The following is an 18396-nucleotide window of genomic DNA, read 5'->3' on the forward strand; positions in this document are numbered from 1 at the left end:
CGTGTATGGTGTGTGTGTGTGTGTGCATCTGCATTTGTGTGTATGAATGAATGTGGGCACATGTGTTCATTGGCACACAAATGGAGGTCAGAGAACAACCTTGGAAGTTGGTCTTCATCCTTGACTTTGGGACAAAGTCTCTTGTTCTTGCTATATGTGCAGGCTAGCTGGCTCACAAAATTCCAGGGATTTTCTTTTTCTCAACCTCCCATAACCACACAGGAATGCTGTGGTTATAGACGTGTGTGCTACCTCAGCTGGCTTTATCTGAGTTCTGGGGATTCAAACTCAGGTCCCCATGCTCACACGACAAGTAGTTTACCCTCCAAGCTATCTCTTCAGTCTTGGCTGCAGATCCAATGTTAGTAGCAGTGTAGTATAAGAACTCACTTAATTGAAATCTAATCAACACTGATTGTCATCATTTTTTCATATTTATCAGAAAGGCAAAGATACTTTGTTTTCATTTGTTGGCAATTAGTAATGTAGGAGTTGCTGAGATGGGTTAGTAGTTAAAAGCACTTGCTGCTGTTTTAGAGGCCCCAGTTTGGTTCCCAGGACCCACTTGGGGTCTCACAACTACCTGTGATTCTAGTTTCAGGGGATCTGATGCCCTTCTCTGGCCTGCACAGGCTGTTACATTCACATGGTGCACATGTATTCATGTAGATGAAGCACTCCTATACATAAGTGAAAAATAAATAAGTCTTTAAAGGGTAATAGTTTTCATAGTCGATACTTTTCAAATGTTAAGTCTTCGTGTGAATTGGCATTTATTGGTGTATCAGACATTTGCTAATGTGATAAATGATACATGCAGTGTGTTTCGGGATCTAAGTATCTGACATTGCTTTGTCACCAACAGAACCAGGGTGGGAAACTGGCAGTGCTTGGCTCATGTCACATGTTCACTGACCAATATTTGGATAAAGAAGAAAATAGTAAAATTATGGTAAGCTTTTCTCTTTCATCAAATTAATGTACACTTCCATGTCGTTAGAAAATACTGAAAAGTATGTTTATTACTCATCGACATGAGTTGTGCTGAACATATTAGATGTCAGGCACTAAAAATACAAGTTGAGTCGGGCATAGCGCGTGCTTTCTAGAAGTTTATGGTATGTCAGGAGAGTGACATACAGACTGGGGAGTCTAGAAAAGTATTGGGGAAGCATGCTGAATTGGAGTGATGGCTGACTCTGGGCAAGTCACGAGGAGCAAGGGGCAAAGCAAGTAGCTTAAGCTTACGCTGAAAGCACAGGGAGCTCTTGCAGGGTTTGTGGCAACCTTGGTGGTCCTCAGACCCCTCCAGATGTGTGGACGCTGGGAAGGAAGAGGGCAACCAGAGCAGTTAGGAGGCTGATGGAGTCACCCAGGCAGGTAAGGACGATGACTAAGTGAAGGTTGTGACTAGTGAGTGTAGCAAGGGCTGACAGCATGAGTTAGTGAGGGGTATATATAAGACTCATCGATGATGAGGAATGAACTAAGAGCCTTTGCTCTGTCTGCATATCTGGAAGAGCGCGTGTCTTGTGAGGAAGCTAATGGGGAAATGTGGGGACCTGCCCCACCGGGAAACTTAGGTCACCTGTGAAGAGGTGGCCTGAAACTGAGGAAAGGCAAGTGCACACCACTCGTCCATTCCCCAGCCTCCCTCTTACCTGGAGACGATCAGACGCAGTTGGGAGTCAAGTCAAGCAAGAACTCGTTTATTGATAGGCAGTAAGCCTCTTTTATACCAGAAAACCTCAGAACCCCAGGAGGGGGTGAAGGACCCAACCAGTCATTTTAAAGGTCACCCTATTTACAAGTTGTTTATGCCCTGACATCATCTCCTGTTTTTAGTATCTTATCTTAGCATAAATAACTTGAGCTCGGGGGCTGGAGAGATGGCTCAGAGGTTAAGAGCACTGGCTGTTCTTCCAGAGGTCCTGAGTTCAATTCCTAGCAACCACATGGTGGCTCCCAACCATCTGTAATGAGATCTGGTGCCCTCTTCTGGCATGCAGGCAGAATACTGTATACATAGTAAATAAACCTTTAAAAAATATTTATAAAAAAAAAAATAACTTGAGCTAACTTTCTTTCTCACCGTTTGTCTTTAGTCTCCATACAAACAACCCAAGCTAACTTTTTCTTAGCCATCCTTTGTATCTATTCTCTGCACAAACAGCTTAAACTAACTTCCTCTGGTACCATTTGTATCCACTCTCTGCATAAACAGCTTAAAGCTTAAGCTCTATTTATCTGAATTTCTCTCGGCACCCTCTTTGCAGCCCATGTATGCCCCACAGATTCCTACTTTTTGTTTTTTAAATAAGGTGAGCTGTTTATCTGTTTGGCATTCCCTCCCCCAAACCCCCCCGCTACCCCGCTCCTTTTTTTTTTTTTTTTTCAAGTCAAACCTAACATTTATTGAGAACACAGAAAATCAGTTGACAGATTAGCCCTATTGTCCTTGAGTGATTTTGTTATGAAGCAAACACAGTATAGGTTTTTAGTCCTAACACTAGTTAAAAATTTTAGGGGATTTCTCTAAAAAGTCTTTTTTACCAATGTCGTGGCCAGGAGAAAAGACTTTTACTATCTGAAGTACTGACATGAACATCTACAGGGAGAAGAGTTAAGAAACCAGTTAAAGTTACAAAGAGAGAGTTATCCTTTCCTACCCCTACCCCCAAAGATAGCTGGTGATTTCCAAAACGAGGCTGTTTTAGTCACATTCAGGAATTATTAGATCAGTCCATCTTTGAGTCCAGTCCCATGGAGAATTGTCAGCCCCACACCTCCAGAGAAGGTTGGTGTTGAGTTGTCCTCATCATATACGGTCACCAGTGTCCATTATGCACTTGGCCTCCAGCACATAATTCTCCTGAAACTCCCAGTCCAGGACCCAGGGAGTGCTCACCTCTAAGCTGTCTGGGTTGCAACAGAAGGGCAGATTCTCCCCTTCTTAGAGCCTAGAGGTCCTGGGATTTGAGGGAGCTACACCCTGGGAAGGAGTCTTTGATGAAGGAGAAGTACACATGGGCATAGTCTGGCCAATGATATCCGTCCTTCTGTTGGGTTGTGGACCCCAGGAAGACCTGGAGAAAGATGGTGAGCAAGGGGAAGCCACCATTGTGAATGTTGAGCTGTTCCCAGGAACTGTGGTCCAGGCTTTTGGTTGAGGTAGAGAAGGTCAGTGTCCTCTTAGATGTAGATCCAGTCATCCTCATGTAGCCGTGTGCAAAAAGATGCTGGCCCAAGTGAAAAGCTTGGGACTTCTTCAGCAGCATAGAGCAGAGGTATGCCATTCGGCTGTTCCACGTACAGCCTCTCTCAGTAAGCATCCATTGAGAGAGAAGTAGAGGTCCAGCGGGGTTTTGCTCAGCAGCGGCAGCAGCAAAGACAGTTTTAACCTCAGCCCCGGGGCGCTGGACGTCGCTTTCGCCATTGGCTGTGCGTGTGAGGGCTGCAGCGGAAGAGCAGGTGGGTCTATGGCAGTGGGGTGCGGCCACACCAAAGGCCATCTCAGTACAGTCACCATTGTCCCCAGGCTCCGAGGATGTTGAGGAGCCAGTAGTGGGGCCCTGGAAGTGGTAGCGGATACTGGAAGCAGGTAGTAGAGTTCTCCTGGGGTGGGTGTCAGAGGCTGCTGTAGGGAAGATGGGGAGGCCGAAGGATGTGGGGGCAGCAGTGGTGTGGGAATGAGATCTCTGGGCTGTAGCAGGAGCCAGGAAGAGCAGGACAACCATCAGCTGGAGTACCGCCATCTGATGTCACAATAGCACACACTTGCAGCTCATGTAGCCAGGGTCACTCCTATCAGGAGGGTTTAGGTCCCGTAGTTTGTGTTGCCGAATCTCACGGACAAGTGTGGAGAAGGCATCCTCCACACCCTGCCGGGTCCTGGCTGAGGTTTCGATATAGGGGATGCCATAGCTGTGGGCAAGGTCCTGGGCCTGCCAAGACTTAACAGTACGAGCAGCTAGGTCACACTTGTTCCCCACCAGCACCATTGGTACATCATCCGAGTCCTTTATCCGTTTGATGTGCTCCCTGTACTGATGGATGTTGTTAAAGGACTTGGTGCTGTTGATGGCAAACACACAGAGGAAACCTTCCCCTGTGTGGATGCATTGGTCCCTCACGGCACCACATTCCTCCCGACCCGCTGTGTCTAGGATGTCCAGCAGACATGTCTCCCCATCAATGACCACCTGTTTCCGATAGAAATCCTCTATGGTGGGGTCATATTCATCTACAAAATGATTCTGGATCAGCTGGATCGTCAGGGCACTCTTTCCCACACCTCCAGCACCCACCACCGCAAGCCTGTATTCTGTCATCATTTTTTGTAGGGACTGTCACTCCAGGAGTTCCTGCCCCACAAGGGGCACGAAGGAGTGGCTGGGGAGCAGAAGGCCCTGATTGGGGCCCTACGCTGGTGTCCTTGTAGCCCTGAGGCCAGAGTGTGATGGCCTCAGGGTGCAGAATAACTGAATATGGGTGCTAATTCTCTCTTTTGTTCTATTAAAACAAAAACATATTTAAATTTAACAGCTATTTATCAGAGGATATTTGGCTCTGGGGTTAACTCCCTGCGTTTGTAAAGGGGGTACCTTTAGGAAGGGTTGGCATGCCTTGTATGGACTGTCTTTTAAGGTCAATATCCTAAATCCCAATGTCAGCTTGTTGACTCGCCAGTTTCCCTTGGACAGAAATCCTGGAAGCCCAGAATGCCCCCTCATATGTTGTATGGGCATTTCTGTCCCTCCAGTAATCCCTTGAGGGCAACCATGAATGGGGAAATTAACTACATACTCTGTTGGACTCTATCTATGAACTCCGGTAGGGGTTTGTTGGGTTTTTGTCTTACCCCTACTATGGGAGATTTGGTAGACCCTTCATCTAATTTGTTCCAGGCTACAAGTCCCGTTTGTTTAACCTGATCTTGGTACAGCCCTTGCACGACCACCTGTTGGACTCCCGTAAAGTACCCTTCAACTGTACCTGCTAGCATGCCATAAGTGATAGGGATGGGGGGGTGGTTGGGCACCCGATTGGCCTCTACCCTGGTCTAGCATTCCTCCTTATCTTTAGCCTCCTAGGGGTGCCACTCTAGAGGTCTATTAGGGCTGGGGGCCGAGTTTTCCCCTGACCCATACCTCCCAGTGAGGGGCTGGTTGTAGAGGTCCATATTACAGAGATCTCTCCTTAATGCCATGTATGGTGTTTGAGCGACCTCAGCTCCAGGGTCCAAGGTGGAGGGCCAGAATCCCTTGAGGCCCAGGGATCGGGCACAGTGATTTTTACTTTTGCTTTAACCTCTACTGTATATTTCTCTGTGAATTTTGCACGCTCCTTGCCAAATTTGGCCCCAATTTTTTTTTCTTTATTCTCAGAACCTTCCCAGTCCTTTTTGGCCCCTGGGGGGGGGGGTGTGTTTTCCTTTCTTTCTTTTCTAACCCTTGGGGAGAATCATTTTCCCTCTTTGACTCCTGAAAAGGGGGTAGCAGAGAATCTGGGTGAAAAGCCACCTTAAGGGCTGTGATAGTGGGGTAGAAGCCCAGGGTGGCAGTATGCCGAAATGTTTCCCCCTTTCTCTTGCCAACTTTTCCATTTGGGCCCAAGTGCTGCAGGAAAAAGGTTGGCACTAGGCACCCAAAAGGCAAGGAGAATTATAATCTCCCAGGTGGCGACAATATTACTTTTAGAAATTTCAAGCCCTCTAGACTTAAACATATAACGCAGGACCTTGAGGGCTGGCTTATCACTTGAGGAGGTTGCATTACCCATACTGAGGGTTTCACTTACCCTGGAAGACCGCTTGGCCTCAGCCGAAGTACTTCAAGCCCCACATTAGGGCACCAGCTGTGGGGACCTGCCTCACCAGGAACTTAGGTCACCTGTGAAGAGGTGGCCTGGAACCGAGGAAAGGCAAGTGCACACCGCTCACCCCCGTTCCCCAGCCTCCCTCTTACCCGGAGACAATCAGAGGCAGTAAGCCTCTTTTATACCAGAAAACCTCAGAACCCTAGGAGGGAGTGAAGGAACAAACCAATCATTTTAAAGATCACCCTATTTACAAGTTGTTTATGTCCTGACACCATCTCCTGTTTTTAGTATCTTATTTTAGCATAAATAACTTGTCTTTAATCTCCATACAAACAACCCAAGCTAACTTTTTCTTAGCCATCCTTTGTATCTATTCTCTGTACAAACAGCTTAAACTAACTTCCTCTGGTACCATTTGTATCCACTCTCTGTACAAACAGCTTAAAGCTTAAGCTCTATTTATCTGAATTTCTCTCGGCACCCTCTTTGCAGCCCATGTATGCCCCACAGGGAAACAAGCATTTTCCTAGTGTCTGCGAGACCTGAACACCATAGAATTCCAGCAACTCACCTGCCAGAGGAAGATGTGTCCACTGAGCTTCTCTGTTAGTGGGACGAGCCCTGCTCATCTTACATTGTAGTGGGAGGGGGACTTAGAGGTCTACCTGGTTCTAGGGCCTCGACTGAGCTCCAAAACCTAAATGTCTGCTTTTGAAAAGTTGAATTTTTTTTGTTTTGTATAATTATGATTTTGTCATATTATAATAGCCAAAGTTAAAAAGGTGTGTTTTTAAGAGTTTAGCCTGTCATCCTAGTAAACAAAGGTTGCTTTAGGATTGTGAACAGGTTTTAGTAAGTTTTGCTTGTTACATGTTAGAATACCCTAAAGCAAATGATAATAAAGGTTGCATAGACTGAAGAAAACCTGTTAATTTCCAGAGATTTTACTGACAGAAGGCTGATCATCCTTTTTAAAATTACTAGTTGTCTTTTCTCCCCTTCTCAATTAATTTGTCTAGCCTGACCTTGAGCCTTCCCAAACAGCCAGGTGTCTAACTAACTATATTTATCATTTTAAATGCAGGATGTTGTGTTCCAGTGGCTCACAACAGGAGACATCCACCTAAACCAGATTGATGCTGAGGACCCAGAGGTAGGAGACTGAATCATCAGAAGACTGACATGGAGAATGAGGCCAGCTTCTTAGAACCACTTCAGAGGAATAGATGTCTCTTAACTCAGCCCCAAGTCAGTTGGAAACAAAGAGCTGCTGCTTGGGGAAAGGAAGGGCACGTTATAGAAAGCCAGATAGCAATAGTTGAAGCCAGTGCTTCCATATAAATATCAGGATTTAAAATGGACCCTCGAGGGCTGGAGGGATGGCTCAGAGGTGAAGAGCACTGGCTGCTCTTCCAGAGGACCTGAGTTCAGTTCCCAACAACCACATGGTGGCTCACAACCATCTGTAATGAGATCTGGTGCCCTCTGCTGGCCTGCAGGCATACATGCAGGCAGGACATTGTATACATAATAAATAAATAAACAAACAAACAAACAAACAAATCTTAACATACATACATACATACATAAATAAATAAATCTTAACAAAAAATTTGACCCTCTAGAAGATTGCTGGGCTAGAGAGATGGCTCGGTGGGTAAAGGCCCTTGTTGCCAAACCTGACAGCCTGAGTTCAATCCCTGGGACCCACATGATGGAAGGAGAGAGCCAGCTCCTTTGTATTGTCCTCTTGCTGCCACCTGCATGCCTTGACCCATGTGTCCCCACACATACAATAAACAAGTAAAATGCAAAGTAAACATAAAAAGAGAACAAGTTAGGACAGCTAGTCATCCTGGGAGTACTCTTTATGTTTCTGTTTGGATGTGTGAGTCTTGATGACTGAACTAGGATTTCATGGAGGGCCTCTGGCCAGGAAGTGAAAAGAGATGGCTGGCCTGTTTCTGTCTTCCAGGTTGTGTGCTGGGCTGTGTCATGGCACAATTAGTCTCCTTGCCATTGCTCTCGCCCTTAGCCCACTGTCATTGGAGACTGAAGTTGTTAAAGCTGCCCCATGTTGCTGGGAAGGGCAGTTATCTGTCTGTTTCTTGATTTAAAAAAGTTTGAGGAGTGGGAGAAGTTGTTGGTTTTTTTTTTTTTTTTTTTTTTTTTGGTTTTTTGAGACAGGGTTTCTCTGTGTAGCTTTGTGCCTTTCTTGGATCTCACTCTGTAGACCAGGCCGGCCTCGAACTCACAGAGATCCACCTGGCTCTGCCTCCCGAGTGCTGGGATTAAAGGCGTGCGCCACCACCGCCCGGCTCATTTTTGGTTTTGTATTTATTTAGACTGGGTTTCACTGCATGGTCTTGGTGAGCCTAGAACTCAGTGTGTAGACAAGGCTGTCCTTGAACTCACAGATAGCCACCCACCTCTGCCTTCCAAAGTACTGGGATTAAATTGATGGTAGGGCTACAGAAAAAAAGTGAATGCATTGTATTATTTCTATAATGCTCAGGCAAGTCTCCTGTGCTGAAGGTAAAGATTTTTGTGAAACAGGACTAGCTGTTTGGTTTGTTTGTTTTGTGGTGGAGGTCAAATCCTGAGTTTCCCATATGCAAAACATTCAATGTCTGAGCCATCCCCCAGCCCTTCAGATGACCAGCTAGAGTAATAGGTAGTTGTGAGCCACATGAAGTGGGTACTGGGGACCAAACGCTGGTCCTGGGGAAAGCTCTTAACACTGAGCCATGTTTTCCCTTTGCTTATACTGCCCTTTATTAAACAGTGTCCTCTTGAGATGGACATTTAGATTCTCCTGGTCTTTTACTATTACCAGCATAGAGCACATCTTCACTGCTTCTGAACAGTGCTAGGGGATGTCCCTGGCTAGGGGAGAAGGACTGGGATATAGTGTGCACAGGGTAGGCCTGTTTGCATTGGTGCTACACATGCTCATGCATCTCTAACAGGAGAGAGCAGACATGGCCCGGATGCTGGGGGAGAGGGGGTGTATGTTGTAGTGGGAGTTTATGGACTTTGTCTTTTCGCCTCCAATTTCTCACTGTAATAATAAAAAAAAGTTGTTCGTTAAAAAAGTCTTAAGGAAAATTGTTTTGAATGGTTGAAGTGATAAAGGGGTATTGCCTCAGATGGAGATGTGAGTAAACTTGAGAGAAAAAGTTGATTGCTTAGTATTCAAAGTGAAAGACCATGATAGTAAAAGGAGAATGCCAGAGTCAGCACGGCCCCAGCTGTGTTCAGCTGTGTGTAATTGGAGAGTTGGACTCAGTCAACTTTGGGGTTCAGTCCAGTAGCTGTTTTCCTCTTTCGGCTTGAGGTGTCTGATGGGAGTTGTCAGTGATGGCAGTGGTGAGATCTCTCGGCAAGGAAATAGAGGTTTCGTAGACTGAGACCTGAGATGGTGGCTGCTTGTCAGAGTGAACTCCCATTTACTTGTGCTGAAAGGAACTCTCTTTTGGCTTTTAGATTTCCGACTACACGATGGTACCAGACACTGCCACCCTTTCAGAGCAGCTCCGAGTGTGTCTCCAGGAGGGTGATGAGAACCCTCGTGACTTTACCACCCTCTTTGACCTGTCCATTTACCAGCTGGATACCACCTGCCTCCCCAAGGTCATCAAGTCAGTACTGAGGCTGCCTGGGCTCCACACTGCAGTCCACTGTTTGAAAACATGAGCCTGAAGATTGTAGTTAGGTCATGTCAGATTAACAGGAGAACGTGTTCTCAGATCTGTGATGAAGTCAGTAGGGAAGTTGGTGTTGGGTGCATGCATGAAATAGAGGAACTACTACTAATTACTATCCCCCTGTGTCCCAGGATCTAAAGGGCATTTAGGATAACCAATACTTTTCTACTTTGCCAACAACTTTTCTGGGTTTAGCATGAGTGCTGGGTTCCAAGAACTCCTTAGTAAACAGATATATTTGGTCCTCTTTAGAAGCACTTAAACAGAGCAGAGAGAGCACTGAGTCTCTTGGACTTATCATCACAGCCTATGAGGCACATGCCCGAGAGCCTTTAAACCTCAGCTACTCTTCCTAGCTCCACTGTTAACACTGCATCTACAGTGAGTCTCCATTCTTCCTGACTCTGGTCATTTGACAGGCTGCTGCAGTATTTTGAGTGCTAAGCCCAGCTCAGTGGAAGAGCACTCACCTAACATGTGAGGCTCCCAGATACTGGAAAAAATTGTTTTGGCTATTTCAGGAATACAGATTGAAGCATGTGCCTCTACTAGACGTCTTTTCTAGTTTCCCACAGATTGGACCCTGGTCCTGTCTCTCAGCTGCTCCCTTGCCAGGACTTATACAACATGGGTAAATTTCCAGGGCTTTGTTAGATAATGAGGCTTGCTGTAGAGTCTCGTACTCCAGCGGATTCAGTTCCTAAAACCATTCTCATCCCTGACAGCACACAGCTTGGCAGACACAGGTTCAAATAAAGAAATGTTTGTTGAGTGGGGTGCACTGGCACAACCTTGTAATATCAGCACAGGGTGCAGAGAGACTGAAGGAGGATGACTGAGTTCAGACTCAGCCCAGACTACATCTTACCTGTCTCTTAAAAAGTCAACTTTGGAAGCTACTTCAAGTCTCCACACCTCTGCTTCCTCTTGCTTCAGTAATTATGCCACAGTCTAGAGTGTTTTGAGGCCTAATGAAATGAGTTCTGCGACCCTGCACTGCAGGGTCAGAAAACTTGTGATGTGTAGTGGGTAGCTGTTCCCCACATGGTGTGTAGTGGGTAGCTGTTCCCCACATGGTGTGTAGTGGGTAGCTGTTCCCCACATGGTGTGTAGTGGGTAGCTGTTCCCCACATGGTGTGTAGTGGGTAGCTGTTCCCCACGTGGTGTGTAGTGGGTAGATGCTCACCATGTGGTGTGTAGTGGGTAGATGCTCACCATGTGGTGTGTAGTGGGTAGATGCTCACCATGTGGTGTGTAGTGGGTAGGTGCTCACCATGTGGTGTGTAGTGGGTAGATGCTCACCATGTGGTGTGTAGTGGGTAGATGCTCACCATGTGGTGTATAGTGGGTAGATGCTCACCATGTGGTGTGTAGTGGGTAGATGCTCACCACGTGGTATGTAGTGGGTAGCTGTTCCCCACGTGGTGTGTAGTGGGTAGATGCTCACCATGTGGTGTGTAGTGGGTAGATTCTCACCATGTGGTGTGTAGTGGGTAGGTGCTCACCATGTGGTGTGTAGTGGGTAGATGCTCACCATGTGGTGTGTAGTCGGTAGATGCTCACCATGTGGTGTGTAGTGGGTAGATGCTCACCATGTGGTGTGTAGTGGGTAGATTCTCACCATGTGGTGTGTAGTGGGTAGATGCTCACCATGTGGTGTGTAGTGGGTAGAGGCTCACCATGTGGTGTGTAGTGGGTAGATGCTCACCATGTGGTGTGTAGTGGGTAGATGCTCACCATGTGGTGTGTAGTGGGTAGATGCTCACCATGTGGTGTGTAGTGGGTAGATGCTCACCATGTGGTGTGTAGTGGGTAGATGCTCACTATGTGGTGTGTAGTGGGTAGAGGCTCACCATGTGGTGTGTAGTGGGTAGAGTCTCACCATGTGGTGTGTAGTGGGTAGGTGCTCACCATGTGGTGTGTAGTGGGTAGAGGCTCACCATGTGGTGTGTAGTGGGTAGAGTCTCACCATGTGGTGTGTAGTGGGTAGGTGCTCACCAGTTGTTGTCTTCCGTCCATGGGACTCTGTCCTTTTGTATTGTCTGTAACTCTGCTAAGTAGTGCAACTCCTTGTCCAACTTAATTTTCCCCTTATTCTGTTCATGTAGTATTTCTGAGACAGGGTCTGGCTTGTCTTGAACCCATAACCCTCATTGCTAGGAGAGGTTCTCCCCCAGGCACCCGAGAGTGTGCAGACAGTGACTGAGAGCAGTAGCTTAGCTGATTGCCTTTCTCTAGACATAGACCTCACCCCTGCCTGAGGTTGTAGACTCACTGGCATTTGCTTCTCTCACTTAATTTTGAAAGGCCACAAATATGTATTAAATGTACATGTGAGGCCAGGTACAGTGGTGTCAGGCCTGTGATCCCCACCCACACTTGTGAGGCTGAGACAGGAGGATTACATGTGGAAGACAAATAAACCCTGTCTCAAAAACACTAAATGAAAAGAATAAGGAGAAAAATTAAATTGGACTAGGAGTTGTGCCAACTTGCAGAATTACATACACTACAAAGGACAAAATGAATGCCAGGGCCAGTGAAGGCAAAGCAGAAGCCACACAGCAGCCGCTTGAGCTTGGCTCCTGAGTCTCTGATGGCCTCACCATTCTCCCCACTGTACTGTGACAAACAAGGAGTCTTTGCTGCCTCCTAGAAGCTTATTCTTGAGATTAGGTTTTACTTTGTACTTCAGGTTGATGTGAAACATACAGTGTCCCAGACTGGCCTTGAACTTGCGATCTTTTGCCACAACCTTCTGGACACTGGGATAGGCATGTCCTACACAAGCCTGACTCAGCTTAAGATCCTTTCCAAGATAACTGTGTGACTTCTTCCCTCTCTCTTACTCAGGGCTTCTCTGACCAGCCCCACTTCTTGCCTCCTTCCTGTCTTTCTATCCTGGATTTGTTTTTCTTCATACTACGTACTGACACCTGCATGTTACCCGGTTTTCTGTGTGTCTGTTCCGTAGCATGTAGGTCCCAGGAGAACCCCCTTTGTCCCTCCTTGCTGTGGTGCTTATGACAGTTAAAGCTGCCTGGCACACAGCAGACAGTGAGTCAGTACTGCTGAGAAAAGTGTCCCCATGGGAGTCGATATCATGAAGATGTGTTCACTTACCAGAAGCAGTCTCATACTGGACTGCTGTCTCTCGGTAGTGAAAACAAGTCTGGAAACACAGTGAGTTACAAGAGGCACAGTATGCATCAGGTAAAAACCAAAGCCCGTTGAGAGGACAGTTGAAATTTAAAAGGAAGTTTTCCTTTCAGTTCTCAAATAAAACTTTGTGATTCCCTAGAGAAGTATCTTAGAAGATATCCTGTTAGGCAGAGTAACACTCTTAAATTAAATTATTTTCCCTTTGCATTATATTTTATTTAATTTTATGTGTCATAATTTGGTTTGTTTCTGTGATAAACACCATGACTGTGGGCATTTACCCAACCACCCCCACAGTTCCCCAGAGTTTTCTTGAGTGTGAGCAGCAGGAAATATTAGATAGAAGGATTTATTGCGGAGAATCTTGCAGAGATAAACAGATAGAAAATAAAGGATAGCCTCGAGAGGGCCTGGAACCTTTTCCAATGGGCCCCAACTGTCTCTGCCCCAGGGTTTTTATAGAGACGCCAAGGGGTGGAGCAAAAGACCTCCTCCCCCAGCACAGCCAAGTGCAGACCATCTCAGACACCTGCACTCAGGCCCGTGGTCTAATCATCCTCTATGCGGACCTGCTGGGTAAAGCCACGAGGAACCCGAGAATGGGCTCACACACATGACCAAAAGCAGCTTGAAGAGGAAAGGGTTTATTTCATCTTATACTTCCTGGTCACAGTTCCTCGCTGGAAGCTTTCTTATAAACTCTGGATGTCTGCTCAGAGGATGGTACTGTTCACGGTGGGCTGGGTCCTACTGTATCAATAGCAACCAATAAAATGCCCCATAGGCCTGTCTGATGGAGGCAGTTCCTCAACTGAGGCTCCTCCTTCCCAGGTGTGTCAAGTTGACAAACAAGATTAGCCATCACAGTGTGTGTGTGTGGCACGTGCGTGTATGTGTACGTGTGTACCCATATGTGGAAGTCAAAGGATAACTTACAGGAGTTGGTTCTCTCTTTCTACCATGTGGGTTCTGGGAATCAGACTTAGGTCATCAGGCTTGGTGGCAAGTTCTATACCTGCTGAGTCACCTCACCAGCCCAGAACAACAGGTTTTGTTTTGCTTTGCTTTGCTTTCTGGAAGTGATGAGGCTAGAACCCAGACCCTTGCACATCTTAGGCATATGCCCTATTACTGAACTGTTTCCACGACTGTTAGAGCAACACACTGTGTATTTTCTGAATAGTGTTGATGTGTGCCTTAACCACAGTGTCTTACCTTTATTCCCACATTTTTGTCATCTTACTAACCCAGGGCTCATGAGGAGCTAAATGTGAAACATGAACCACTCCAGCTTGTCCAGCCTCAGTTTGAGATGCCGCTGCCGGCCCTTCAGCCTGCGGTGAGTAATTGTGTTTGGGGGCTCCTGCTGCAGAGCTCACTGCTTGCCCTCCATGTGGGCACCTTCATAGAGTCCCAGTGCTCTACCTTTAAGCACATACAGACATCACATCTGTTAGCATTCTATAGGGACTTCTACATGGGGAAAGTGACCAAGGAGTCAGAGCATGGGCTTTCCTAGTGCTTAAACTTTTCCATCTTGGGGCTGGGTGGTTGGAAGGCATATATGAGACTGTCTGAGTGCCTTAATTACTTTTCTATTACTCTGACAAGACACTATAACCAAGGTAACTTGTAAAAGAAAGCATTTAATTGGGGGATTGTTTACAGTTTCAGAAGGTGAGTCCATGACCGTCATGATGAGGAGCATGACAGCAGGCACGCAGGCAGGCATAGCATTGGAACAGTAGCTGAGAGCTTACATCTGATCCACAAGTAGGACATGGAGAGAGCACAAGACTGGGCCTGGTGTGAGCTTTTGACACAACTCCTCCAACAAGGCCACACCTCCTAATCCTTCCCAAAACAGTTCCACCAACTAAGGACACAGCATTCAAATACATGAGCCTATGGGTGCTATTCTCATTCAAACCACCACATTGGGTAAAGAGGTAGAAAATCCTTGAGGTGCCTTCCCAGGCATTGGGTACTCAGATCCTTAGTTTAGTTTTAACAGCCTGGGGCCATACAGCCACTGTATGACTTACTAAGGAGATGTGAACAGACATGTTCACCCTAGAGAGCACTGATGACAGACCAAAAACATGATTCCACCCAAGTCTACTTTAGTAAGCCAGTGAGTTTTTGTAGTGGCTTACTTACATGAGCATGGGTGAAGAGTTATTCACAGGAGGGCAGGAACAGGGTTACTTCTCAGCCAGCTGCATCACCAAAAAGCCCAACCCCAGCATAGGTGAATTTTCAGGAAAGCTGCATCTTGGAGTTTTCTACCCACCTTGCAGGCAGTTCCACTTGAGAGTAGCATCCAACTCTCCAAGTAATGTACTGCTTATTTAACCTCCAGATAGATTGTGAGTCTTGTAATTTTGTGAGCTTCCTGAGACTTGTAAGTTTTCTAACTGGTATGAGTCTCTATTTTCCCTTCTGGGGGGAATGTTTCAGTTGAGAAAAAGAAGCTACAGAACAGCGGCCATATGTAAGGCATTGTGTAACTTTTGAGTACTTTATTGTCTTAGGGTTTCTATTACTTCAACAAAACACCACGACCAAAAAGCAATTTGGGGAGGAAGGGGGTTTATTTGGCTTACATTTCCACATTGCTGTTCATCACTGAAGGAAGTTAGGACAGGAACTCATACAGGGCAGGGTCCTAGAGATAGGAGCTGATGCAGAGGCCATGGTGGGGTGCTGCTTACTGGCTTGCTTCTCATGGCTTGCTCAGCCTGCTTTCTTATAGAACCCAGGACCACCAGCCCAGGGTGGCACCACCCACAATGGGCTGGGCCCTCCCCCATTGATCACTAATTGAGAAAATGCCTTACAGCTGGATCTCATGGAGGCATTTTCTCAACTGAGGCTCCTTTCTCTCTGATGACTCTAGCTTGTATCAAGTTGATATAAAACCAGCTGGTACAATTATTAACCGAACTTGTGTTATCTTTCCCTGTCCCCATACATTCTGGCTTCAATTTGCTAACTTGAAATTGCTGATGGTGATATTTATATCGTGGAAGGCATCAGGTTACTTGTCATGAGTGTAAGGATTATGTCCTTAATTACGTCACCAGCCTGTGATGGAGTCCCAGCCTAAAAAGCGAGAGTGCCCTCTGTGCGTGCCACCCCCCCCCCCCCCAGGTAACCATGGCTTGTGACTCTCCTCCAGCACTCTCCTCCGTTGGCATGGCCGCCACAGGCGGCAGCCAGCCATGAGCACCACCACTTAACCAACAATGAGAGCTGGTAGTTACTAGTTTACCAAGGATCCATACCTATGAATGTTAAGTTTAGCCCTTTCTGCACTACATCTGCTTCTCCAATGACTTCTGTTCCTAATGAACACATAATAACTAGCTGGGTGTAATGATGTACACCTATAATTCAGGACTCAGGAGGCTATGGCAAGAGGATCACAAATTTGAGGGCACCCTGGGCTATACAACAAGATCCCGTCTCAAAACAAACAAAGGCATGATTATATAGGAACAGGTTGTGGCATCAAACGTTCCACACCAGCCTAAGCTCTGGGTTTTTGCTGAATTCATGGCACTGCTATATTGGCTTGGTCAGTTTAGTGGTGTAGTTAAAGCTGGTTCTGCTTGATTGCTCACAAGAGACTCGGCCTTACTTGACATAGGCCTAATGGATGAGGGCAGCTGGAGGTGATGGAGTTGGGCTGGTTCCTCCCAGGGGAAGGGCTCAGTCAGCCTCTTGTTGCTTCTTATTCTTGTCTTGTTAGGATCTGAGAGACTTTGCTTAAAGCCTTCATTTCTTCTAGGTCTTCCCTCCTAGTTTCCGGGAATTACCACCCCCTCCCCTGGAGCTGTTTGACTTAGATGAGACATTCTCCTCTGAGAAGGCACGTCTTGCTCAGATCACCAACAAGTGTGAGTATTAGCCAGTTCCATTGTTTTCTTATGACCTTTATATACCGTGAACCTCTATGACCTGCTGTAAGCGAATGTTTAAAGATTGTTTATGGAGAACCAAATTCAAGCACATGGATAAAGCTGAACATGTCTTCATTCATGTGAATGCAGTCCTCTGAGGTGAGGTAATCTAGAACATGATGCTAAGCAGAAAAAGTCCGGCTCACTTTTGATCCCCATAGGCCCTTAGTTCTGACCAATTGAGTGACCGTAAGATGAATACTAACCTGGCTTCTACCCTACAGATCTGGGTCACAGGACCATGTAGATTAAAAAGAGCCACAGGCTGGCAGATGGCTCAGCAGGTAAAGGTGCTTGTGAAAGCATGATTGCCTGCGTTCACATCCTGGAACCCACTTACAGGTAAAAGGAGAGAACCAACTTCATAAAAGTTGTCCTCTGACCTCCACATGGATGCCATGGACTAGCTGCTGCCCCAACACACATACAAATAATAATAATAAAACAGTTAAGTGTTCTTTAAAAAAAGAAACAAGAATAGAAAGAGAAGTCAGGGCCAAAAGACTTGTGTAGACTTCAAATCGGAGTGTCCTTCTGCCTGTTGAACCTCCTAATATGCTCTGCTTCTATACAGTGAACAGGCCTGCACCCAAATAGCAAGAGACATAAAATGAACCACTCACTGTGAAGCAGTGACCCCACCCCGGGAATACGATTTAAGAAGACATATGAGCATACACAGATGACATTATTTATTTTTAAAATGCAATGAGCTGTATGTTGTGCACACCTTTAATCCCAGCACTCAAGAGGCAGAGCCAGGTGGATCTCTGTGAGTTTGAGGCCAGCCTGGTCTACAGAGCGAGATCCAGGACAGGCACCACAGAGAAACCCTGTGTCCAAAAAACAAAAACAAAACAAAAAAAAAAAAAATGAAATTGGGAATATCCTTCATGTTAACTAGCAAATGAATGGTGGTCACTTGTTTCACATTTAATCTGTGGTGTGGAGCTTGGCTCATGTAATCCCAGCACTCAGGAGGCTGAGACAGGAGGATCATTGTGTTCAAGGCCAGCCTGGGCTACAGTGTACAACCCTGTCCCAAGAAGAGCTGTAATAACTATCCATCTTAGATATAGGACTGCTAAGGAATGGCTTCACAGAAGTCTGTTGTAATTACTGGTACATTTTTCTTGGTGTTTTTCTAATTTTCAGGGCATGGGATGAAGGTTGAGATGGGCTCATATAGCTGACCTTGAACTCAATATGTAGTTGAGTCTGACTGAACTTCGGATCCCCCTGTGTCCTCTCCTCATCAGGCCCTGCTTTTTTTGGGGTTTTTAAAACAGGGTTTCACAGGGTAATGTAAGTTGATTCTGAAACTGAGCTGGGTCAGTTTGGCTGGCCTCAAACTCAAGAATCCCCTGTCTTAGCTCTTTGAGGACAGATGCAAACCACCTTGTATCATGGCCTGCTTTTCTATGATAATCTACAGTAAACGGTGGGGTTTTGTTTTTGTTTTACTAAGGACTGAACCGATGACTTTACTTTTCTATAATGCTCTTCCGGTGAACGCCCCTTCCTTTCTCCCGTACTAGACATTGATCCCGGTGCTGCAGCCCAGTGCTCTACCACTGAACTAGATCCCTAGACTTCTATTTTTCTTTTATGTGACAGGCTCTTCCTGTGTCACCTAGGCTGGTCTCAAACTTGTAATCCTCTTTCCTCAGTCTCCCAGATGCTGGGATTCTGGGTGTGTACCACCATGGTTAGCATAAATGCTACTTTGAACTTCATACATC

General features: G+C 46.2%; 2 protein-coding genes across 3 annotated transcripts in view; one reads left to right on the top strand and one right to left on the bottom strand.

The window, feature by feature from the left end:
* Window positions 1–18396, top strand: part of Ift52 (intraflagellar transport 52) — a 32504-nt gene that overhangs the window by 11997 nt on the left and 2111 nt on the right. For both annotated transcript variants that reach the window (XM_052723991.1, XM_052723992.1), the window contains 5 exons: window positions 866–952; window positions 6905–6973; window positions 9307–9461; window positions 13941–14028; window positions 16483–16591. In XM_052723991.1, coding sequence (XP_052579951.1) covers window positions 866–952; window positions 6905–6973; window positions 9307–9461; window positions 13941–14028; window positions 16483–16591 — 508 coding nt within the window. The remainder of the gene's footprint in view (window positions 1–865; window positions 953–6904; window positions 6974–9306; window positions 9462–13940; window positions 14029–16482; window positions 16592–18396) is intronic.
* On the bottom strand, window positions 3762–6879 carry LOC128101147 (GTPase HRas-like). The gene has a single exon (XM_052723995.1). The coding sequence runs from the start codon at window positions 4332–4334 to the stop codon at window positions 3762–3764; it is 573 nt and encodes a 190-aa protein (XP_052579955.1). The 5' UTR covers window positions 4335–6879.

This window comes from Peromyscus californicus, unplaced genomic scaffold (genome assembly GCF_007827085.1).
Source record: "Peromyscus californicus insignis strain IS unplaced genomic scaffold, ASM782708v3 Scaffold_7__1_contigs__length_154581171, whole genome shotgun sequence".
Taxonomy (NCBI): Eukaryota; Metazoa; Chordata; class Mammalia; order Rodentia; family Cricetidae; genus Peromyscus; species Peromyscus californicus.